Genomic DNA, 24,940 nt, shown 5'->3' with positions numbered 1-24,940 from the left:
CCCACTGGTGTCAGCAGGAGTTCAACACAAGAAAAGAACTATAGATTTGAAGCCTGACTTGATTCAACTTACAGACAGAATACCCTGTTAAGTCTTCTTTCTAGCAATCAACTCCTTCCCCTTTTAAATACTTCCAAAGCGTGCTTGGTGAAAATTGTTTTGTTGTTGTTGTTGTTGTTGCTGTTTCCCATTTTGGCAGATTCATTTTCAGAGTATATATATATCCACAAAGAAATAATATTGCAAAATAATGGTTTTGTTTTTTTATTTCCCTTTTTGTTTATCATACCCCCAACTGTGACAGAAAGAGTCAGTTAGGGCCTTGGTTTCCTTTTGCTAATAAATTTCAGTAACATTTCTTGACGCTCCACGATTATCAGGCCAGTCTGTCAAGTGGTTGACTTACAGAATTGCTTTCTAGATGCTTATCAAGCACAACAGACTAACCAGCATTTGCCAAATGCTGCTGTGCAAGCTGGCCTTGCTTCAGTATACAACCAGCTTTCCCTGATATCACTGTTCTATTTTGCACATGGATGTGTCAGGGAAAACATTTTCTTACTGGTATGTGTGCACATGTGCATGCACACGTGCGCGCACGCACACACACACACACACACATTTGAAGTTTGAAATGATGCTTGAAAGAGCGACTATTACTGGAGGCAGTTTCCATCTGCACCTTGCAAATGTTCCGGCATATTTTGTGTTACATACTTCCTCATTCCTCCACTCATGAATCCATGAACAAAAATGAAGTGGGTTCCCCCCACCCCACCCCATGTATTAGAAAACAAGCTGTAGTTGGCAAGCAAGTGCTGCATTTAAGTTTCAGCTTCTCTTACGTACGAAGGAAATACCAGAATTTTTCCTCACCCATAAGCATCACGATGCATTTGGCACTCATGAACTTGAAACTAATTTACAGAATATTGCATATCATAAAATCTCTGTGGTTTGTCCCCAGGACCTGATGCTCAGAAAATGGATATCATATTTAATTATTATTATTTATTTCTTGTTTACACAGTCAGACAGGTGTTATTGACTGGTTTGTTTTATCCAGAGATCGAGTCCTTCCCAAGGACCTGGGATGGCTGAATTTTATTGTCAATGTTGTTGCTGTTATAGATATCGTCGCAGAATATAGGCTGTTCCTAGTAAAGCTGCTTTTTGTCATTGGCTGATGATGATTTCTGTGGCCCCTATGGTGTTGAGGTGCTCTTCAAGTTGTTTTTGAATTGCACCTAGGGCACCAATTACCACTGGGATTATTTTGGTCTTTTTCGGCCACAGCCTTTCAATTTCAATTTGTAGATCTTTGTATTTTTTTTCTATTTTTTTCTTCTATTCTGCTATCCCCTAGTATTGCTATGTCAATTATTTTAACTTGTTTTTCTTTCTTCTCGACTACAGTTATTTATTTATACAGTCAGACAGGTGTTATTGACTGGTTTGTTTTATACAGACATCGAGTCCTTCCCAAGGACCTAGGATGGCTTAATTTTATTGTCAATGTTGTTGCTGTTATAGATATCGTTGCAGAATATAGGCTGTTCCCAGTAAAGCTGCTTTTTGTCATTGGCTGATGATGATTTCTGTGGCCCCTATGGTGTTGAGGTGCTCTTCAAGGTCTTTTGGAACTGCACCCAGGGTGCCAATTATCACTGGGATTATTTTGGTCTTTTTCTGCCACAGCCTTTCAATTTCAATTTGTAGATCTTTGTATTTGGTGATTTTTTCCATTTCTTTTTCTTCTATTCTGCTATCCCCTGGTATTGCTATGTCGATTATTTTCACTTGTTTTTCTTTCTTCTCGACTACAGTGATATCTGGTGTATTGTGTGGCAGATGTTTGTCTGTTTGTAGTCAGAAATCCCATAATATTTTTACATCTTCATTTTCTTCAACTTTTTCAATTTTATGGTCCCACCAATTCTTGACTACAGGTAGCTTGTATTTTTTACAGATGTTCCAGTGTATCATCCCTGCTATCTTGCCATGCCTTTGTTTGTAGTCAGTCTGTGCGATCTTTTTACAACAGCTGATTAGGTGGTCCACTGTTTCATCTGCTTCTTTACAAAGGCGGCACTTGCTGTTTGTGGTTGATTTTTTTACTTTTGCTCTTATTGCATTTGTTCTTAGTGCCTGTTCTTGTGCAGCCAGTATTAAACCCTCTGTTTCTTTCTTCAAGTTGCCATTCTTAAGCCATTGCCAGGTCTTGGTGATGTCTGATTTTCCACTTATATTGTGCAAATATTGACCGTGCAGGGGCTTCTTTTTCCATTTTTCTGCTTGGTTCTTGACTTGTTCTTTTTTGTAGGCCTGCTTTGTTTCATTGGTGTTGAATAGTTTCGCATTATTGACCATTTGAAGTGCATCTTCTTCACTGTCCTTTATATATTCTTCAAGGCCTCTTTTCTCCTCCTCTACTGTTTGATGGACTTGCAGCATTCCTCTTCCACCTGAGCTGCGAGGGAGGTATAGCCTATCGACATCACTGCGGGGGTGCAGAGCATGATTGATGGTCATGATTTGCCTGGTCTTATGATCTAGCGTCTCTAGCTCTGCCTGGGTCCAGTCTGTTATTCCTGCAGTGTATCTGATAACAGGTATAGCCCAGGTGTTTATGGCTTGTATGGTGTTCCCACCATTGAGTTTGGACTTGAGGATTTTTCTAACTCTCCTGATGTATTCACTTCCAATTTTTCTTTTAACTTCAGTGTGTGCAATGTTATCTGCCTGGAGAATGCGCAAGTATTTGTAATGTTCTTTCTCTTCCAGGTTCTTGATCTTGCTTCCATTGGGCAGTTCTATTCCTTCTGTTTTTGTTATTTTCCCTCTGTTCATTATTAATGCAGCACACTTGTCTAGTCCAAAATCCATTGCTATATCGCTACTGAATATACGGACAGTGTTTAGCAGTGATTCAATTTCTGACTGGGACTTTCCATACAACTTCAGATCGTCCATGTACAGCAGATGGTTGATTTCACTTGGTGTTTTAGATGTTTGGTATCTTCTTCTTCTTATTATTATTATTATTATATTTTTATTTTATTTGTATACTACCTGACTCCAAAAGCTCTTGGCAGTTCACACAAATAAATACAACAAAAACAAAACAAAACAGCTATTAAAACAATTTAAAACAATATTATTATTGTTTATTCAATTTATACAAATTAATTAAATGGGAGACTTATCACATATTTACATACAGTAAATACTTTGGGGTTATACCAATTGACTTCATCAAACACACTTCACAAAATCCAAACCATTAGGTTTTATAGACAGGGCTCCCCCCACCCGAATCCACTCCTGATTGGAGTGTGCCAGTCCACATATTCGCTGGATTTAACCCAACCTCCCTGCAGGCTATCAGGAACCAGGATAGACAGGGCTTTGTTTTTCTCCGAAGGGAGGCTGCGAATTCTGGCTTAGCCCGAATTATGTCCGGGGTAAAAAAGTCCTCTATTTCCAGCAGCTTTTGAATAAAAACTCTGGGGCTTCTGTTTTCTTCGAAGTTGTTGATGGAGGTGCTGATGGCTATGAGAATGGTCCATCTAATCCCTCAAATTAAAATGCCTTGAATCTGCTACAAATCAGATTCGCTCTTCAGATACCCCGAGGCATAGAGCCATGTATGAAAAACCTCCAGGTGTTTTTTTTCTTAGACCATGAGGCAGATCTCATTTGACATAAGCTCACTTCTACTTTTAATACATACACGTTTAGTTCCAAGACAAATGTGCAATTCTTTGCCAGTTAAAGTATACAAAGATCACTGGCACTGTGTGTCTCTAGCAAGCAGCTTTCCTCTCTTAGTCCTTTTCATTCTGTTCTTGTAGCACAGCCATTTATTCTGGAGAGAGACAAAGCAGTACTTGTTTAGAGCTGGCAGTTAGCAGCAATTTATTGGGAACTAATGCTTTAACTATCCACTCTCCCTAGGCAGTGGCAAAACAAATAGAATAGGTCACTTTAAAAACTGGGAAGGGGATACTGGGAGAATAGCAATGGAGACTGATGATATATTACAAATTGGCACACAAAAAGCAGTGCAGAAAGCTTAATCTGTCAATCCATACCCTTTTAGGGGGGGTAAATGGCAATTAGATAGTCTGACGAATGAAGCATTGGTGCAACCAGAGAAGTACCACTGCTTCTGAAAAATTCAGCTCCACTGCTGACTCAGCAGTGGGGGCAAATTTCAAGAGACTCCTCTTTCCCCAGGAAGCACTTTGTGCCTCCTGAAAATATGTCCTTGAGTGGACTCAAGGCCCTCAGAGACATGTTGAACAACTACAGGCCTGTCTCCAACCTTCCGTGGCTGGGCAAGGTAATTGAGAGGATGGTGGCTTCCCAGCTCCAGACAATTTTGGAGAAAACTGATTATCTAGACCAATTTCAAATTGGCTTTCGGGCAGACTATGGGGTAGAGACTGCCTTGGTCAGCCTGATGGATGACCTCCAATTGGGAATTTACAGAGGAAGTGTGACTCTGTTGGACCTTTTGGACCTCTCGGCGGCTTTCAGTACTATTGACCATAGTATCTTTCTGGAGAGTCTGAGGGGCTTGGAAGTGGGAGCAACTGCTTTACGGTGGTTCTGCTCCTACCTCTCGGGCAGGTTTCAGATGGAGACTGTTGTTCTTCAAAATCTGAACTTTTGTATGATGTCCCTCAAGGCTCTGTATTGTCTCAGATGTTGTTTAACATCTACATGAAACCTCTGGGAGGGATCATCAGGTGATTTGGTGCAGGGTGCTATCAATATACTGATGACACCCAAATCTACTTCTCCATGTCAACATCATTGAGAGAGGGCATAACCTCCCTAAATGCCTGACTGGAGGTGGTGATGGGCTGTGAGGGATAACAATCTGAGACTGAATCCAAATAAGATGGAGGTACTCATTGTGCGGGGGCAAATCCCGGGAGATGAGTTTGATCTGCCTGTTCTGGATAGGGTCACACTTCCCCGGAAGGAACAGTTATGCAGTCTGGGGGTGCTTCTGGATCCAAGCCTCTCCGTGGTGTCCCAGGTTGAGGCAGTGGCCAGAAGTGCATTCGATCAGCTTCAGCTGATACCTCACCTGCATCCGTCTCTTGAGATAAATGACACCACACCAGTGGTACATATGCTGGTCACCTCCAGACTGGATTACTGCAATGCGCTTTATGTGGAGCCTTGTGTGTAGTCCGAAAACTACAGCTGGTTCAGAATGTGGCAGCCAGGTTGGTCTCTGGGTCATCTAGGAGAGAAGATATTACTCCCATATTGAAAGATCTACACTGGCTGCCGATAGGTTTCCGGGCAAAATACAAGGTACTGGTTATAACCTGGAGCCCCTGGTGGCGCAGTGGTAAAACTGCCGCCCTGTAACCAGAAGGTTACAAGTTCGATCCTGACCAGGGGCTCAAGGTTGACTCAGCCTTCCATCCTTCCGAGGTCGGTAAAATGAGTACCCAGAATGTTGGGGGCAATATGCTAAATCATTGTAAACCGCTTAGAGAGCTCCGGCTATAGAGCGCTATATAAATTAGGGGTGTGCAATTCGGGTTTTTGGGTGATTCGGCTCGGACCCAAACCAAATCACCCCTGTTCTGTTTTGTGCCCGAATCTGGGTCACCCGAATTACCCTTGATTCGGTTCGGATTTAATCCGAATCAGAATCAATTCGGGGGGTAAAAAGGGGCCCAGGGGCAAAATTTTGGGGTTGGGTGGTAGTGCCCAATGGGTAGAGTCTACCACCCCAATTTCAGGGGGATTGGGCAAAGTCCTGATTTTTGGTGAATTTTTGAAGTTTTAGTGACTTTGGGGCAGTTCGGGGGCATAGCATGGGATCTGGGCAAAAGGAGTGGGTGGGGTGGTAGTGCCTAATGGGTGCATGCTACCACCCCAATTTCAGGGGGATTGGGCAAAGGGCTGATTTTTGGTAAATTTCTGAAAATTTCATGTCTTTGGGGCAGAAAGTGGGGCCTGCGGCAGAATAGTGGGGTGGGGTGGTAGTGCCTAATGGGTGCAGGCTACCACCCCAATTTCAGGGGGTTTGGACAAAGGGCTGATTTTTTGAGAATTTTTGAAGTTTTAGTGACTTCGGGGCAGTTTGGGGGCAGAAAGTGGATCTGCCCCAAAAGAGTGGGGTGGGGTGGTAGTGCCTAATGTTTTAATGGTAGTGCCTAAGTTTTTTCTGAGGTGTGAATTCTCATTGTATCATAGCAAATGAGATTTTTTTCAATTAAACTCTCATGACCCCACTTTCACTTTTTCACACTTTCCTTTACTATGAATAATATGAGGAAGTAATCAATTTAGCACACTTCACCTTATGAAGACAAACCTCATAAAAATAAATTCACCAAAATTCACCCCTCTGCCCAATCACTCTTAAATTGGGGGTGGGTGGTAGCCTCCACCATTAGGCGCTATCTACCAGCCCACCCCACTCCTTTGGGGCAGATCCACTTTCTGCCCCCAATCTGCCCCAAAGACACCCAAACTTCAAATATTCCCAAAAAATCAGCCCTCTGCCCAATCCCCCTGAAATTGGGGTGGTAGCCTCCACGCATTAGGCACTACCACCCCACCCCACTCTTTTGGGGCAGATCCACTTTCTGCCCCCAAACTGCCCCAAAGTCACTAAAACTTCAAAAATTCTCAAAAAATCACCCCTTTGCCCAATCCCCCTGAAATTGGGGTGGTAGCCTGCACCCATTAGGCACTACCACCCCACCCCACTCGCCCAGATCACATGCTATGCCCCCGAACTGCCCCAAAGTCACTAAAACTTCAAAAAATCGCCAAAAATCAACCATGAACCGAATCACCCGAATTTTTCGGGTCCGAAATTCGGGTGATTCGGCTCGTGCCCGAAAAATATCGGCTGACATTGGGGGTGATTCGGTTCGGCCCCGAATCACCCGAAATTGTTCGTTTCGGGCACAGATCGTTCTGTGCCCGAAATTTTTTGCACATCCCTAATATAAATGTAAGTGCTATAACCTACAAAGCCCTAAACGGCTTGGGCCCTGCATACTTAAGAGAACGTCTTCTTCGTTATGAACCCCACCACCCATTAAGATCATCTGGAGGGGTCCGTCTGCTGTTGCCACCAGCTCGTCTGGTGGCTACTTGGGGATGGGCCTTCTCCGCTGCTGCCCCAAAGCTTTGGAATGCGCTCCCTGCTGAACTAAGAGCCTCCCCATATCTGACAACTTTTAAAAAGTCTTTAAGGACACAGCTATTCACGCAGGCTTTTAATTAAATATTGTTTGAGTAGTTTTTAAATCGTTTTAAAATGTTTTAAAATTTAAATTGTTGTAATGTTTTAACTTTTACTATATCATTTATTTTTATTTAACTTCTGTTGTAACTTTTTGCTTGCTTGCTTGCTTGCTTGCTTGCTTGCTTGCTGTAAACCGCCTAGAGACGTGAGTTTTGGGTGATACAGAAATATGTTAAAATAAATAAATACATAAAAGTTTTTGAATAACACAGAAACACAAGCACACTAGCACTGGTGAAGCATTAGTCTGGAATTCTTCTAAAGCACCAGTTCAGGCACAGACATGCTTAGGACTTAGGCCCTGAGTAGATGGGAAACAAAAGCAGAAAAGCAGTTGTAAACCATGGTTTGCCTATTGTATGTCTGGAAGCTAAAACCACTGTGTGGATTCTTAACTATGGTAAACATGAGCCATGGTTTTGCATTATGCACAAACCCATTCTTAATTACTGGAAAGCTTGTAGTTTGATGGAAGTGTACAGTTTGTTACTGGAGAGGATATTTAGATGCCGTGACGTGTCATAGAACAAATCAATCCAGAATTTTCACTTGAGGCACAAATGATCAGGCTCAAACTATCATACTTTGAACACATTATGCGAAGACCCAGCTCCCTTGAGAAGTCCATAATGCTGGGAAAAGTTGAAGGAAAGAGAAGAAGAGGATGATCTGAAGCAAGGTGGATGGATTTGATTACAAAAGCAATGCATGTACCACTGAGAAACAGTTTAATATGGATGGGATGTTACGAGTTGGTTGTTTTGCAGCTTCCTCTTTGTCCTTCCTACTGTTCCCATCTTCCCACAAATCCGGCTTTTAAAATTATTTAAATTCTGTTGTCATACTTTTCTGATTTATCACACTGTATCCCCATCAGAAAGAATTAAAACAGCAAATACAATTGTTTGATGTAGTTTAGAGTGTATCTGTTCCCCTCAACATCATTGTTGCTTCTTACTTAATCACTTCCTGAAATTGTTTCCTCCCACAGAACCTTTCCCTGTAATGATTTGGCTCCAATCTTATGCAAACATTTCTGGCAGTAACCTCCATTGGATATTATAGGATTTCCTTCTGAAAAAAATTGAATAGATTGTGTAGTAGAGATCACTCAGTATTCAGGACAAATATGAAATCAAAATTACAAACTAGAGGTTAAAATATTTAGGTCAGACATGAAATAAGAGGAAATCAGGATAACTGAAATTAATCTATTAGCCCCACACTGAAGTTATAGATAACTCTCTAAAATATTTTGGTTGATTTATAGTCCAGTAACAAGAAGTTTCCAATACCTAAGATTCCAAAGGATGCTATCAATGGAGATGCTCTAAAACTAGATGTTTTGAAACCAGGATGTGTTTGTATGGAGATGGAGTATCGAAGGATTTGGTTCACTGTTTCCTGCTTGACCTTTAAACACGATTGTCAGAAATGAGTGATTGCCTCTCATTTCAGCTGAAATTCCCTATTGTTCAAGAGACCAGATTCTGAGTTCTTCTTCTTAAAGGAGGGGATAAGGCAATTACTCAAAAAGTTGCCCCATTCACCCAAACAGATGCCAAACTTGAGCTAAGTTTGTAAAAATTAATGTGATGGATTGTCAGATAGCAGTTTTAAAAAACAACCACCACCCAAACCCACAAAGTATAAAAGATAGTTCAATGCTAAGTAGAAACGATAGTTCTGACACCAAGGATAAGAACCTGGGCTAGTAATTCTGCTCTCTTGTATAATTTCCACTCTCATCCAAAACCTTTATGACGCCAATAACGGGCTGCTTACTAGAGCATAACAACTCTTCAGAGATGACTTAAGAAGAGCCCTGCTAGATCATACCAAGGGTCCTTCTAAGCCAGCATCTTGTTTTCAAGGCCAACCAGATACTTCTGGGGAGCTCACAAGCATCACAAAAAAGCAATACGCTTCTCCTGCTGTTTCCCTCACCAACCAAGCAACTTGTATTAAAAGAAAAAGTGCTTCTAAAATGGGATTTCAGAAGCAGTGAGCACAGAGCTCGAATTATGTTGTGGGGAGCAGAGGAGGCCATAATTCAGGAAAAATTGAGGGAGTCAAGATTTCAACGGCACTCTTTCCCTGTCCCATGCCGCCAAAATCTAAGCATTGGTTGATTATATATTTCCAAACTGTAACTCAATAAACTGAAAATATATGAAGACAGTTTAGTAATCAGTGAGGTCTGTATAAGAACAAACATGTTGATTCTGCAGTGTTGGATCTGGTGCCATTAACCTACTCTCAAGAATCTCATGTGCCAAAGCCTGCAACTATTTTCATGTGTGAACAGATCTGATTCAGAATAAGGCAGCTTTCTGAGTCCATGCACAAAAGTCAGTTTCAGAAGTTTTTATTTCCAAAATGCATTATTGTGAACAATTTGCCCTTTGTCGTTTACTACTATCAATCTGAAGGAATAACCATTGCAACAGTTATATAGACAAGGTTAGGAAATATACCCTAAAAAGATATGGACATAAACTGTTCTCACTGAAACCTAATATTTCATTTCTGCAACCAGTTTTTGTAAATAAATTAAGTAAGGATTACCACGCAAGTAAAGAAAAACTGGAGCAATCTTTCTCAGCATCCGAAAGACTTTGTAAGTCATTACCCATGCCAAATTGCCTACAGAGTTTGATTGCAAAAAAGCTACTTTTACCATAAGGAAATAAAGTTATTATGATCTGCTAGCTCACCGTGAACACTTAAAGGTTGGGAATAATATTAAAAAACTGCAGGCAGCATATTATCGCATACACATAACATCCTGCATAAGATGAGAAGAGATGAGTCAATTGCTTGAGGGCTGATTTGTGCTGGCACAAATTATGGTATTGGCTAATGTAGCCAAGAGTCTTAATTTATAATAATTGCAAAATTGTTCCCATGTCAAATAATTTGGACAGCACCTTAAAGGACAAGCAGACCACTGTATTGTATTGGCCTACTGCTTAACCATCACACACCTCATATCTAACACTAAGGAGTTACTCATATTGGTGTCTTGAGTCAAAACATGTTCACAAATGTACAAGGGCACAGAGTCCCCACATTGCTTGGAAGCACACAGCCAGTTAAACCATCTCTGCCATCCACATTGAGCAATTATGGAGCCATGCTTCACCACCCAATTAATATTCACTTGTCATCATCAGCATCTCACAAACATCTCTGAGACATAGCCTTGTTGTTGTCCCCATTTGCAAGAACTGCATGACACATGGCAATGATGAGGAGGAAGGAACACTGCCAATCAAGTATTGAGAATCGTTGGTTTGGAAAAGCAACACTTTGACCAAAAGAGCAGTACTGTAAATATGAATGCTAGTAACAAAACCTCCATGTGACTTTGACCAAACAACAGAGGGTATTGTTCCTTGTTCCTTGTTCAGTGATCAGTATTGTGGGAAAGATGCTGAGTGCCAAAGAGAAAAGAAAAAAAAAGTCCATATGTCATTCAAGGCCTCCCAATTCACAACTTCATGGCTTGCTTTCCTTTTTCTTTTTGGTGTGTTGATGATAAATGTTTTATCATTTATAATGCTTTTTTGAGAACATAGCCATAATTCATTTTTTTTTCATACAAGAGATGCATGTCTTTTATTCATGCTTCCATCACTCAGCAGTTCCACTAAGGCAAACATAATGCTCTATGGGTCAAAAGATATTAAACATCAATAGTGCTCTGTGGTGCTCTGTTCTTCTAGAGTTTGGAAGGCTTCATGTTTACACTGGGTAGAACTTGCCTTGTTTCCTTGTTGTTGCCTCAAATCATGGATGAAGTCATAACAAGTGGCATGTGTTTATGCCAAATCACTACGTCAGTATTCCTTGTGGGTTTTGTTGTTGTTGTTCTTTCTTCAGATATAACATGTGTGTGTGTGTGCACATGCACACATGCGCATGCACACACATACTTTGCATACCCTACAATATTTCATTGGTGAAATTGGGATACCTTTGTAACACACTCATCTTCACACCCAGAATCATGGCCTGAACAACAACCCCCACTGTGGTAGGTTACTAATGTCTCTGCCTGCTCTGTGTTGCATTCGTTTACTCGGCCTTTATCTTGCACTGGCTTCAGTAGCAAGCCAGTGCAAGACATGCTTGTTTTAAGAAAGTATTATTTCCCAATGGATCTGACTGTACTTCATTACACAATAACTGCCAGTCTGTAGCCCTACTGAGACATTGACAAGACGCTCTACATGAGAACAGCATCCCAAAGTGTCCCGGAAGTCCTGCCCTGGCCCTCACTCATTGTGATGGTAGGCACTTCACATAGGGATGTGCATGAGCTCTCCCTTGTGGGGCAGGGAGGGGTATCTTTAAGATGCAGGTAAAGAGCTCCTTACCTGCTTCCCCCACCCCACTGCTTCCGCTCTGCTGGCGCTCGTTTTAGAAACAGCTGTGCAGGGCTGCAGCCCTATGTGGTGCAGCACGGTGTGGTGTCGGCACACACATGGCCGGGGCGCATGCGTGCCAGCCACGTGCGTGGTCAGCAACACAGTGTTGGCCACGGAAATGGCTGGCGCACATGTGCCCAGCAATGTGTGTGCCAACACTGCATGGGGCTGCAGGAAACAGCATTGTCTGCAGTCCCGCACAGCTGCTTCTAAAATGAATGCTGGTGGGGGAAATGTGGTGGGGCAGGGGTGAGCAGGTAAGGAGTCCTTACCTGCATCTTAAAGGTACTCCTCCCCACCCATCGAGCCCATCCAGAGCTTGAAAAAGGAAGTGCCAGACAGGCTCATGTTAATCCCTAACTTCCATTATTATTATTATTATTATTATTATTATTACATTTATATCCCGCTCTACCTCCAAGGAGCCCAGAGTGGTGTTCTACAGACTTGAGTTTCTCTTTCACAACAACCCTGTGAAGTAGGTTAGGCTGAGAGAGAAGTGACTGGCCCAGAGTCACCCAGCTAGTTTCATGGCTGAATGGGGGTTTGAACTCGGGTCTCCTCGGTCCTAGTTCAGCACTCTAACCACTACACCAGGGCTACTTGCATAGCATGTCCTTTTCATAACATCCAAAAAGGGCTTGTGACTCAAACGCATCCAACAACAGTTACAACCTGGACAGGTGGTTATGAGGCCATTGAAGGGAAGCAGCACTTGGCTCATAGGGAGTCATCTGTGTATATTTACATGCATCTTCACCACAGTCATGGTGCGTGTAAGTGTGCATGTCCTCTGGGATGACATCACGAAGAACCTGAAGGAGGGGGTTGAAACTGGAAGTGTATCAATCTTGTGTACATTAACACTTTAGAAATAATTTTTTAAAGATTTTTTTTAAGCCCAAAAGCAAGATAGAGATACTGGCCCACAATCTCACAGCCTTATGAGAGCAAAGCAAGAGCTCTGTCCTCACAGGAAGCATGGGGCACTGGCTGTGCTGCAGGGGCTTACCTCGCAGCACAGTACAAGGGGAGAGAGATCAGGAAGCCATTTTTTGCTTCTCTTCCCCTTTCCAGAAAAAGCCATGTTTGCTACCAAGAATATATCCCAGAGGGCTGCATGTCTCTCAGTCACATAGTCCTGGCAATGAACAGGGATATTGTGGGACGGGGAGAAAAGCAAAAACCACTTCCTGATTCCTCTGTCCCTGTGCTGTGCTGCAAAGCATGACTTGTCCCTTTAACTAAGCAGGGTCTGCCCTGGTTGCATTTGAATAGGATTACATGTGAGCACTGTAAGATAGTCTCCTTAGGGGATGGGCTCCTCTGAGAATTGCACCTGCCTGCTTGCAGGCAGAAAGTTCCAATTTCCCTCCCTTGCATCTCCAAGAGACTCCTGCCTGCAACCCTGGAGAAGCCGCTGCCAGTCTGTGTAGACAGCACTGAACTACATGAGCCAATGGTCTGACTCAGTATATGGCAGCGGTCGATGTTCCTAAGTCTGCAGCACAGCTAGTGTCCTGGCTCCCTGCGATGGCGAAGCTCTTGCTCTGCCCTCATATGGCTATGGAGATTGTGGGCAGCGTTTTACCAAGGACAGATATAATATAGTGAAAGATATAGGTATAGATAAACAGGAACATCTGAAGCATATTTTTTTTTCACAGTTTGCTAACTGGCATTTGAAACTAAATTCTGTGCCTCCCTAAGAACTGTGAAAACAAAAATAAGGTGATTTTTTCCCCTGCTGCATTTATAAAGCCAGGACAGAAATATACAAGAAGTGCTGGCCCTAGTGGTGGGAGAGCTGGGCAGTCACTCAGTTACTCAGGGAGCCTGCCTGAAGGAAACAGTGAGCTGAGCTTGTGCCCCATCACACACTGATAAACTAACTATGGGGAGGGAGCTGGCAAAGGCACTCGACCTCAATAATTATTATTACATTTATTATTAATAATATAATAACATAATAACAATTATTATTACATTATTACTCACAAGTCTCAGTTCATGTGGAAGCAAACAACAAACAAACAAAACCCAACCGCAGAAATCTATTGTACTTCTACTTATCCTGTTTTCTGTGCATTTCCAGCTACTTGATAATCAGGCAGAGTGGGAAAGTTGCTAATTCTGTGGTGTAGGCATTAGAGTTTAAAGACATTTTACCAACATGTGACAAATTTCCAAAATTAGATTTTGAGATGAGGATTTCCACATACAGATTTGAGAGAGAAAAACAAAAAAACCAGACGATCGAAGCACTACTTTAGGTAGGATGTTAGAATAACTAGTATATCACCATCACACTAAATATCATAAACATGTATCTTTATTTCTCACAAATTTGAAAAGATATTTTGTTTCTTAAACCCATATCCCATAATCATTTCAACATCAATTGTCTCCAGAAACAACTCAAGATATTTTGTTGACCATCCATTGTTGTTGACCAATGCTGCAGACCATCCAACTTAGCAAAATGTGCTATTTAACTAATTAACTGAATTTTTCTTCCTGTTATTAGTATACCAAAACCTGCTATTCAAGAAACAATACCTCATCCTGCCAAATGATAGGTCCAGCCCTGCTTTCCTCGGCAAAAGCTGAAATCCACCTTAGAACATAATATTGACTCTGATGAAAAAAGAGAAACATACAAAGATTCGGAGGTACCTATTGTGTGGGGTTGGAACTCAGAAGACAACCTTGATCTGCCTGTCCTGAATGGGTTCACATTTCCCCAAATGGAACAGGTACACAGTCTAGGACTGCTTCTGGATTCAAACCTCTTCCTGGTGTCTCCGGCTGAGGCAATGGCCAGAGGCACTTTCTATTAGCTTAGGCTGATACACCAGCTGCGTCTGTTTCTTGAGATAAATGACCTCAGAACAATAGTGCATATGCTGACAACCTCCAGACTTAATTACTGTAATGTGCTCTATATGGGGCTGCCTTTCTATGTAGTTCAGAAGCTGCAATTGGTGCAAAATGCAGTAGCCAGGTTGGTCTCTGGGTAATCTCAAAGAGACCCCATTACACCTATACTAAAAGAAGTGTACTGGCTGCCAATAGATTTCTGGGCAAAATACAAAGTGCTGGTTATAACCTATAAAGCCCTAAGCAGCTTAGGTACAGGGTATTTAAGAGAACACCATTTTTGCTATGAACCCCACCGCCTGTTGAGATCATCTGCAGAGATCCATCTGTAGTTGCCACCAGCTCATCTTCTCCATTGTTGCCCCAAAGCTTTGGAATGCACTCCCTGCTGAAAAAAGAGCATCCTCATGTCTGATAACTTTTTAAAAGGTGGTTAAGACACATTTCTTTACCAGGCATTTAATTAGACTCATAGATTTTATTTTATTTAACATTTTTATACCACCCAAAACTTACGTGCCTGAGCGGTTTAGCAATAGCAATTGCAATTGCAATAGCAATAGCACTTACATTTATATACCGCTTTATAGCCGGAGCTCTCTAAGCGGTTTACAATGATTTAGCATATTGCCCCCAACATTCTGGGTACTCATTTTACCGACCTCGGAAGGATGGAAGGCTGAGTCAACCTTGAGCCCATGGTCAGGATCGAACTTGTAACTTTCTGGTTACAGGGCGGCAGTTTTACCACTGCGCCACCAGGGGCTTTACAACGATTATAACATTTTTAAAATTTTAAAATAAAATTTTTAAATTGTTTTAATGTTTTAAATTTTGCTGTTTTACTGTAAACCACCCAGAGACTTGCATTTTGGGCGGAATATAAATATGTTACATAAATAAATAATACACACATCTCATACGACACACGTTCAGACAAAGTTTTTAAGATCAATTTTGCAGACCCCTAGATACATCCCAAACGTGATCCTGAGGCTGGAAGCTGGTATTCCTAGAGTGGAGGCCTGGATGTGGCTTTCCATTTTAAGTTACTGGCTGAAGTTATGTTTCTTTCCTACAGGCCTTGCTCATCTTACCCTTATGGATAGTTTTAACTCATGTTGGAAATCATCGGTTTTTGGTAAACTAAGCCTTTATGGCTTTAGCTTGGACGTCCTGCTGAAGATGGGATTCATTCGTGCAAGATTGGCACTAAAACAATGGATCTATGATATGGAGGCGCAAATTGATCAGTCTTTAATCCCCAAGGAAGTTTTTTTGGGGGCTACAGCCCTATAACAACAAGCCGGCTAGTTATTTAGATAAACTTACAATTGCTAAATACTAGGGATGTGCGAAACGTCTCAGATACAAAACGTTTTGTACCCAAAACAGCCTGTTTCGGGTGTTTTGTAGACAAAACAAAACACCCATTTTCCAGATCCAAAAGTTTTGTATACAAAACAAAATGTCCCTGTTTCGGCTACAAAACGTTTTGTTGTTTCGGACCTCCATTTTGTGGTGATCTCTGAGTCAGTCTCCATTTTGTGTTTGACATCACTTTGAATTTCCCACCCTTCCAGCCTTCTGATCGGTGACCTAAATCATGGGCTGACCTGCTGACAATTCCCTCCTTGTTCCGCATTGGCTCTTTTGCTTCTTGCCACTCTTTACTGACTCCTCATTGGCCAGGGGAAGGATTGTTAACCCATGGGGTGCTGGGTTCTGTTGATTCTGTGGTGTTCTGAGTGTAGATTTTCTGGTAGCATATGAGAGTGGATTCTTGTTTTTCACTGAAAATCTCATATACCAGTACCCCACGGGCTTGTGGGTATGGGGGTGGTTGGCACCCCATGTGCACTACACAACCCCTCACTCTGGGCTACCCCAGTGCAATTATGGGGCTGCTGAAATCTAAACCTCCATTATTCCCTATGGGAGAAATCTTAGACACGTAAACTTCATCCAATCACAAAAGATCAGCCCTTTGCCCAATTTCTTTGAAATAATTCTGGAAGTTTCCTTGCCCCCATTGGGCACTACCATCCACCACACTCCGCTCTGGGTCATCTCTTTCCCCTTGATTTGAAGTGATACATTTGCTGGAATCTCCATTATTCCCTATGGGAAAATTCTTAAAGATGTGTAAACTTATAAAATTCACAAAAAATCAGCCCTTTGCCTAATTCCTTTGAAATTTGGGTGGTAGCTTCCACCCATTGGACACTACCACCACCACCCACTCTTTTTGCCCTGGGACCCTTTTTAAAAATCCAAATCGATTCGGATTCGGAAAATTCGGCTACAAAACAAAACAGGGTTGATTTGGATTCAGAAAATTTGGGTACAAAACAAAATGGGGGTGTTTCAATTAGGATACAAATTGAAACAAGAAAATTCCAAATGCACACCCCTACTAAATACTGCAGGATGTTCACGATGGCCCGATTTAATCTATTACCTTCGGATGATTTGGAGGGTAGGTTCAGAAGGATTCCTATAGAACAGAGACTGTGCCTGTGTGATTCTGGAGATCGGGAATTGATTTTTCACATTTTACTTTACTGTCAATCTGTATATGCCTATTTCACGTCTCAGAATACATAGTAAGTCCCACTGGGGTGACTTGGAAAGATACCTCATGCAGCTGATGATGGACTATCCGAGGGCAGCAATAATGATAGGGGGCGACTGTAATGCCAGAATCAATGCGCTTGAAGACTCAGGTATTGGGGATATGCCCCACTTGACACCAGAAGATTCACCTCTTGCATCAACGCGTATCCTGCTAGACCAGGGCAGTAACTTTACTGGCAGGCTGCTGATACAGCTGGCTAACAAACTAGATCTCCATATTCTTAATGGAGCTGTCAATGGAGACTGCCCTGGCCAATTTACCTTTTTTCTCAGTACAAAACGCTCGATAATAGATTATGTAATGGTATCTAGAGGGCTGATAGACAAAATAATAGAGCTGAAGGTTATCCCAAGACCAGAGAGTGACCATTTCCCTCTGAGGGTCACTTGCCGGCTAACCAATGAGGGGGTCATAGAACCCTCACTCAACCGCAGGGATGACCCAGAGACGAAACCCCCTGTTTTGGCCCAGAGAATTAAGTGGTCCCCAGAGTTGGAGGCTAGACTCACGAGCTGGTGTTATTCAGAAGTGGGGATGGAGGAGCACAAAAAAAATAACCCTAGTTTGCATTAAACGGTGTGAAGAACCTGCCCCCGAAGGGGCGTTGGTGTCTCAGACTGAAGTGATTGTCAATTACGAAGCCTTGATTTCCCTACTTATCCCTTTTCTGGTCAGAGGCACTCAAGCCAGGGTCAGGGCCGCCTCACACATATCTTATAACAAACCCTGGTTTGACCAGGACTGTAAAAAGGCGAAAAAAGTACTGTTACAACTCTCGGTTGACCGCAAAATAAATAATACCTTATCTCTAGACACGAAATTCAAACAATATAAGGGAAGTTACAAGTCTCTGATTAAAGCCAAAAAGGAGGCCCTGAAAGAAAGACAATGGTCAGAACTTATAACGGCCCTTAATAAAAAGGATGAAGCCAGTTTTTGGCGCTCAGTATCCGGGGTTAATTCGTTCCCCAGACAAATTCCAGTGCCAGAGGAAAGATGGGTACATCATTTCACCAAAATCTATGCTGCCCCACAAGCACACTTAACCTTTCCATCTCGGCCCAGCATCCCCCCGGAGGAATTGCCTGTATGGCCTCCAGTTACCACTGAAGAAGTGGAGAATCTGATTGGACAGCTAAAGAGAGGCAAATCTCCAGGTAAAGACTACATTCCCCCCGATTTCTTAAGGGCCAATGTTAGCTGGTGGGCTCCGCTCTTAGCCTCCATATTCACTCATATAGACCGAACAACAAATATGCCCAATGGCTGGGGACAGGCAATTGTCGTTCCAATTCACAAAAAAGGCCCGTCTGATGACCCGTCGAATTATAGACCCATAAGTCTATTAAGCGTAATTGGTAAGCTATACGCTAAACATCTAAACTCAAAATTATTGGACTGGATGGAGAAAGAAAACATTCTAGAACAAGAACAAGTGGGGTTCAGAAAAGGAAGATCTGTGATGGATCACTGTTTGGCCCTCCAGAGTTTAATAGAGAAATACGTTGAGGGCAGAAAGGCGCCGTTATATGTCGCCTTTATAGACTTTAAGAGTGCCTTTGACTCAATATCCAGGGATGCTCTGTGGGAGAAATTTGCAAACTCTTCTATCGACAAGAGATTGCTATCTCTAATATATAAACTCTACGAGAACACGAGTCTGAGAGTAAAATGTGACCACAATGGCCAATTATCCAGAGAGATCCCTGTAGAAAGGGGGGTCCGGCAGGGATGCATACTAGCCCCAGCTCTTTTCAATTTCTATGTAAACGGTCTAATCACCCGTCTACGGCAAGTTGAAACTCACGCGCCAAAGATAGGGGACAGGTGTTTACCTATCCTGATGTATGCAGATGACACAGCCTTATTGTCACAGACCACAGTTGGTCTAAAAAGAGCGTTAGAATGCTTGAGTTTGTTCTGCAATGAGGAATTTCTGGAAATTAACTACACCAAAACTAAAATCGTGAGATTTGCAAAGAAGCAACGGGTTTTTAGATGGTCCATAGCTGGTGCCAGAGTGGAGCAGGTGAAGTCTTACAGATACCTGGGGGTGGTGTTTCAGTTTAATGGTGGTACCTCTACGCACACCAGTGCCACTAAATTGAATGCCACTCGATCTTCCATGGCAATCAGGAAATTTTTCTGGGCACAAGGTGGTGGCTATATTCCGGCAGCTAATAAAGCCTTTCAGGCTAAAGTGATACCTCAGCTGCTATATGGGCTTCAGGTTAGACCACCAAAAGACTTACAAGCTTTAGAAAAAGTACAATCGGGCTTTCTGAGATCACTATTGGGGGTACCAAAATGTGTCCCGAACTCCTTCATACGGCTGGAGATTGGGCTATGGAAATTGGAGACCAGGGCCTGGCTGCTCATAATCCTGTACTGGATTAAGACTTATCTTTACCCGACAGGACTTATACCTCATCTCCTTGCCGCTACCCCACAACCCCGTTGGTGTATGATGGTTGAGGAAAGACTCCGGAAGATGGGCTTCTGCCCAGTACAATTGTTAGAACAGGGCGAGTCAACAGCAAGATCCCTAGTTAAACAAAGGCTTAGGGACATAAATTTCCAGGAGGAAAGGGCCTCCGTAAATAGGCCGCTACAATTCCTAAGCACTAAGAAAGACTGGGTCACAGCCTCTTATTTCTATACAATCTATTCACCAAAGCTGTGCTGGGCGTTTACAAGAGCTCGCTTGAATGCTTTACCCTCAGCGATGCTAGTAGGGAAATTTGAGAGAAAACCCTATGAGGAGAGACTATGCCTTTGCGGAGCTGCTCCCGAAACACTGACACATTCACTGTTACATTGCCCACTTTATACAGATGAAAGAGATTTATTTTTATCTCAGTATCTGAAAGATCTCCAAAGCCACTCAGTGGAGACAATTCTTATATGCTTATTAGAAGACAGGGACCCAACAATATCCCTGGCGGTTGCTAAATTTTGTTATACATTGACCAAACTAAGAGAAGCTAGAGCACAGCAATCGGTTACTGTCAAAGATTCCTGATTTTATATATTTGATGACATTTTAGACTTTGTTTCCATTATTTTCTTTTTATTGTATATATTCTGCGTATATTGATGTTTGATCTAAGATCGTAAATAAACAACAACAACTTTACTGTTCCCTTTACTGGGATTTTCGTCAATGTTTTATTGCTCTGCTATTAGTCGATTATCCAGGGCATACAGACCTTTTAATGTTAATTACTTGCTTTCTGTTAGTTCACCCCTGCTAAGTGGGCAAAGAGGCACCTTTTAATGTGGTGATTCTCTTTATTTAGCAGGGGGAGAGTAACTGGCCCTATCCACCCCCAGCACAGTACTTCCAGTGACTGTTGCTGGTGTGTGTCTTATGTTTCTTTTTAGAATGTGAGCCCTTTGGGGACAGGGAGCCATCTTATTTGTTTGTTATTTCTCTTTGTAAACCGCCCTGAGCCATTTTTGGAAGGGCGGTATAGAAATCTAATTAAATAATAATAATAATAATAATAATAATAATAATAATAATAATAATAATTTTGATCAGAAGAAGGAGATAATGACTAATGTTGCAAAGTTCTGTGTGGTAGCTAGGAAAGTTAACCATCAGATAGTAGACTAGCTTGTGTAACAGGTTTTATTTGTTATGCTGAGGCATTATACGAAACTACTGTTAGCACTGTTGATTCTTATTTGTACATATGTTTTAAATTCTGGTCTTTGACCGTAAATAAACTTGACTTGACTCATATAACACATATTTGGCTACATGACCTATCAAATTCTTTTCTAATTCTATAACATTGTGTCACTAATCTACATCTACCCAGACAGATACATACACAGAGCCCTGAGTGGGTGTTTAAAATATAGATAGAGAAAACAAATGGAATAGGATCACAGCTAGCGTGTGATCAACTCTGAATGAAGTTATTCCTGAACATTCCCCATCCACAACATCCCCTCCCCCCCGCCCCCCGCCAGGCTTGTCCTTATACAGCCCTGGAGGGGTGCGGGGTCTGGGGCAAATCAGCCAGTGCGGGGCCCCCCTTCCAGTGGAGGTTAAAAGAGGGGGTTAAAATGGGGGTTAAAAGAGCAGGGCCTGGGGCGGTTGCCCTGCTTACCATGCCCTAAGGACAGCCTTGCCTCCCGTAATAGCAAGCCATTAAGATCTCCAGGATAACTTTCAGCAGTCATCTGATGCCAATTCCTGCAGATTCCTGGAGGATTAGTAACCCTCATCACAGCAGCAAACCCTATCTTTGACACACACACAAACACACACACTCATTTCACTTTGGGTATGGAGCCTGTACAAATACACCTGAACATAAGCTTATCTGCACGGTTCCAGAAGCCTCTATTTCCCCAGGTCTCAGATAATGTCTGCACAATATGCAGTGAACATGCAGAAGCCAGAGCAATGGTTTCAACGGTGGCTGTCTCATGAGGCAAGGTGACACAGTAGCCTGTTTTATAGCTGCTTCCCTCATACACACAAAGAAATCTTATGTAGATTTAACTGAAGGTTTATTCAGCTGCAACTCCATTTTCTCCTTCTCCTTCCCCTCCCTTTTCCTTTCTGACTCCACCCCACACACTCTATACAGGATCTCCACTGGGACAAACATCCAAACAATGAAATACAAAAGATAACCAGATAGAATACAACAGTGCCTCAGGCAATGGATTACTGGGATGCCAATGAGCAACTATCACAAGAGCTCTTTGGGACTGATGTGTGAGAGCATAGGTGCACCTAGGTAAATTTGGAGCATGGACCTAAAGGCCTTTGGAGGCTCCCACCCTTGCTGAAGGCCGCCCCCCCACTGCAAGTTAAGCATCATTCCCCTATTCATATCCCATTTATTTCCTCCCCTCTCCCAGAGGCACTCCTACCCCTGGACTACGTGGCCGAAATCCAGGGCCTCCACAGCCCTGGGCCCCCCCAAATCCTCTTCAGACTGTCCTGGACTGTCTTGTCCTGTCCTGGCGTGGTTGCCCGGCGAAGCATGATGATGCTTAATTTTCGGGGGGGGGTGGCTCCAAAGGGGCCCTCCATAATGCCTTGGGCTGCCCCTGAGCTCTGCTGCCATGATCACAACCCCCAACTCCACATATGTATTGTAGATACAGTTAGAAAGTCAGCTCAGCACTTACACAGACATGGACACCTTAGGAAGGCCTCTGCCGCACAAAAGTCAGCAGTCTGCTCCTCATGCCAGGCAGTCCACCAGTATTTTCCCACTCTCCATTCTGGATAACATGGCCAAGGACCATTGTTCTGGGGCCACCTCTCTAATTAAAAAATAAATAGGCTGTGTAAGAACCAAAATTAAAACTGGTCGCTGGAATTTATTGATGTAATACAACCTACTTTAAATTGGCATGCCTTTTACATGCTGATTTTATAAGCCTTGCAATTGCAGGCATCTCAACTTGTGGATTGTTCTTAAATAGAAATATTCACTATATTCAGGGGTGACTTAAAGATATCAAGGTAACTTTAACTGTACAAACGTTTGAAATGCTTAAATATTGGTTCAACATTCTGAATTATTGAAAGGATTTTCTCTCCCATTAATATTAAATATTTGCACCTTGTGTAATATATTTCATTATTCAGTCAATATTACAGAATTGCTGCAGCACTGTCGGCACAAAACCAACACATTTTCAACTGACACTCAAGCAGGCAGGACACAGCTTAATACCAATAGCATAAAAGGCAATTTACACACTTTATAAATTGCTCTTGACATTTATAGCACACAATTAGCATATCCATACTCTGGAAAATAATTGAATAATGCAGGTATGGGTTTAGGCTGTTTCACGAATATGGATTGTCATATTTATGCTTATTCACTGTAACTCTGGTTTATTGTTATAGTTTATATTACCGTATTTTACGGACTATAAGACGCTACGGACTATAAGACACACCTTAATTTTAATCCAGTTTTTCAGAGTTTTAACATATTAAACTGTTAAAACATATAAGACGCTCCTGAATTTTGGCGGATATTTTTCGAGGAAAAAAGTGAGTCTTATAGTCCATAAAATACGGTATTATCAACAAATGTATTTTAATTCCAAGGTTAAGAAAATACATCAGTCCTCAGGCACAAATTCCAGAAAATACCCACCACCAGCAACAGGAGTCCTTTGTTATCGTAAAGTTTATAGGGAGTTCATAGATTTGTAGTCCCACCATTACATATTGACTCCAACTTGGGAATCTTTCAGATGAGAAAAGGAAATACACCTACACCTGGGGTGCTGAATGAATGAATAAATAAATAATAAATTTATAGTGTTTCACAGCAAGCCAATTCACTGTTACAGGGACTACATTTCAATGTTCCATCACACAGGAGCAACTAAATTCTTATCTATGAGCCACTCGTTCTCTCTATCTCTCATACATCCTAGAGTATGCTAAAATGTTTACCAATGTATAGTTATCAGCTAACACAAGCTTATGCTAGACTTACCCACTGCATCAACCCACTCTGATTTGAACACTGCACAAGTATTAGACAGATTTTGAGATCCTTGTAGTCAGAGAGATGGTCTTCACTTGGGCAGAAGGGACATCTAATAGGTGAGCAGTGGCGGACTGGGTCTAAAAATACTGGTTGCCAGGAGACAAAGGGGGCCCACCCACAACTATAAGGCTATCATTTACTTTTTAAAAGAAATAAATAAAATTTTCAAAAATACGTAAGTGGAAAAAAGGTACAATTAAATTTTTTGCAAAATAAATGTATATTTTTAATAATTACAGTGTACATATATTGTACATATTACTGGCAGTATACAGTACAGATTGTTATAATTGAATTTTTAATTTAAAAAAAATTAAATAAATGGTGGGTATTTTTAAATAGTTTCCTTGTACTGGACATTTTACACATTAACAGGCAGTCCACTAATATGGCAGTCCACTATATTAAGAGCAATCGTTTGAGTTCACTAGATGATTGTGCAAATCTGTCAATAATTGCTTCTGCATCCAATTCATCTAACAATTCCTTTTCAATGGATAGCAACATGTATGATTCCAAGTTCTCCTCAGACAGTGAATTTCTTAGCCTTGTCTTTATGTTCTTTAGCTATGAAAATGTCCTCTCACATTGGACCTGAGTAACTGATAGTGTGCAGATGACTTTATAAAGTTCATAAAGGTTATCATATGCCTTGTCATGAAGTCTGTTGGATGCCAGAATTTTTTGGAAACACAATGGGCAAGTGCTACAAATTTTACACTTGTTGCAACTGGAATCCATATTCTCACCATCATTAAGCAATAGCTTTAATACATCAAAGTTTGAAGCAAAAGAAAACAATTCCAATATTACTTTGCTGATTTGTGGACACAGCTTAATAATACCTTCCAATGCTTCATCTTCAAGGCCCTTCTCTGCAATAGTTTTAAACTTTGCTGAGTCCAAGCAGGATAAATCTTTATACAACTTTTTGTGTTGTACAAAGCATGAATATGGAACCTGTGGGAGTGAATGATGAAGAGGTGGTGGGCTGAAGGGGCAGAAGTCACCCTTATTAAGCCTGATCTGGTGCAAAAGAAGCAGTACTTGCCAGGCAGGACTTAGAAGATCAAGGGATAAGAAGCAGGCCTCAGGCTTCTGAAGAGCAGACAGCACCTACAGAGCCCCAGCCCAGAGCAAACGATCC

The 24,940-nt window shown here is 41.9% G+C and overlaps 1 protein-coding gene across 7 annotated transcripts in view; it reads right to left on the bottom strand.

Moving 5' to 3' along the window:
* Positions 1-1,016: 1,016 nt before the first annotated feature.
* LOC128328439 (uncharacterized) overlaps positions 1,017-24,940 on the bottom strand; it is a 48,598-nt gene continuing 24,674 nt past the window's right edge. The window contains exons 1-5 of one of the 7 annotated variants that reach the window (XM_053258431.1): positions 24,639-24,877; positions 22,403-22,540; positions 14,904-14,992; positions 5,102-5,260; positions 1,017-3,868 (exon numbers count right to left, since the gene is read on the bottom strand). In XM_053258431.1, coding sequence (XP_053114406.1) covers positions 1,870-2,973 — 1,104 coding nt within the window. In that variant the 5' untranslated portion in view covers positions 2,974-3,868; positions 5,102-5,260; positions 14,904-14,992; positions 22,403-22,540; positions 24,639-24,877 and the 3' untranslated portion in view covers positions 1,017-1,869. Of the gene's footprint in view, positions 5,261-14,903; positions 14,996-22,402; positions 22,541-24,638; positions 24,878-24,940 lie in introns of those variants that run through there. The other 6 variants (XM_053258433.1, XM_053258432.1, XM_053258435.1 and 3 more) reach the window with 6 other exon arrangements.

The sequence above is a fragment of the Hemicordylus capensis genome, chromosome 5, assembly GCF_027244095.1.
Source record: "Hemicordylus capensis ecotype Gifberg chromosome 5, rHemCap1.1.pri, whole genome shotgun sequence".
NCBI classification, from domain to species: domain Eukaryota; kingdom Metazoa; phylum Chordata; class Lepidosauria; order Squamata; family Cordylidae; genus Hemicordylus; species Hemicordylus capensis.
The sequence above is the reverse complement of the archived record's forward strand: the minus strand, read 5'-3'. Positions and strand labels throughout refer to the sequence as shown.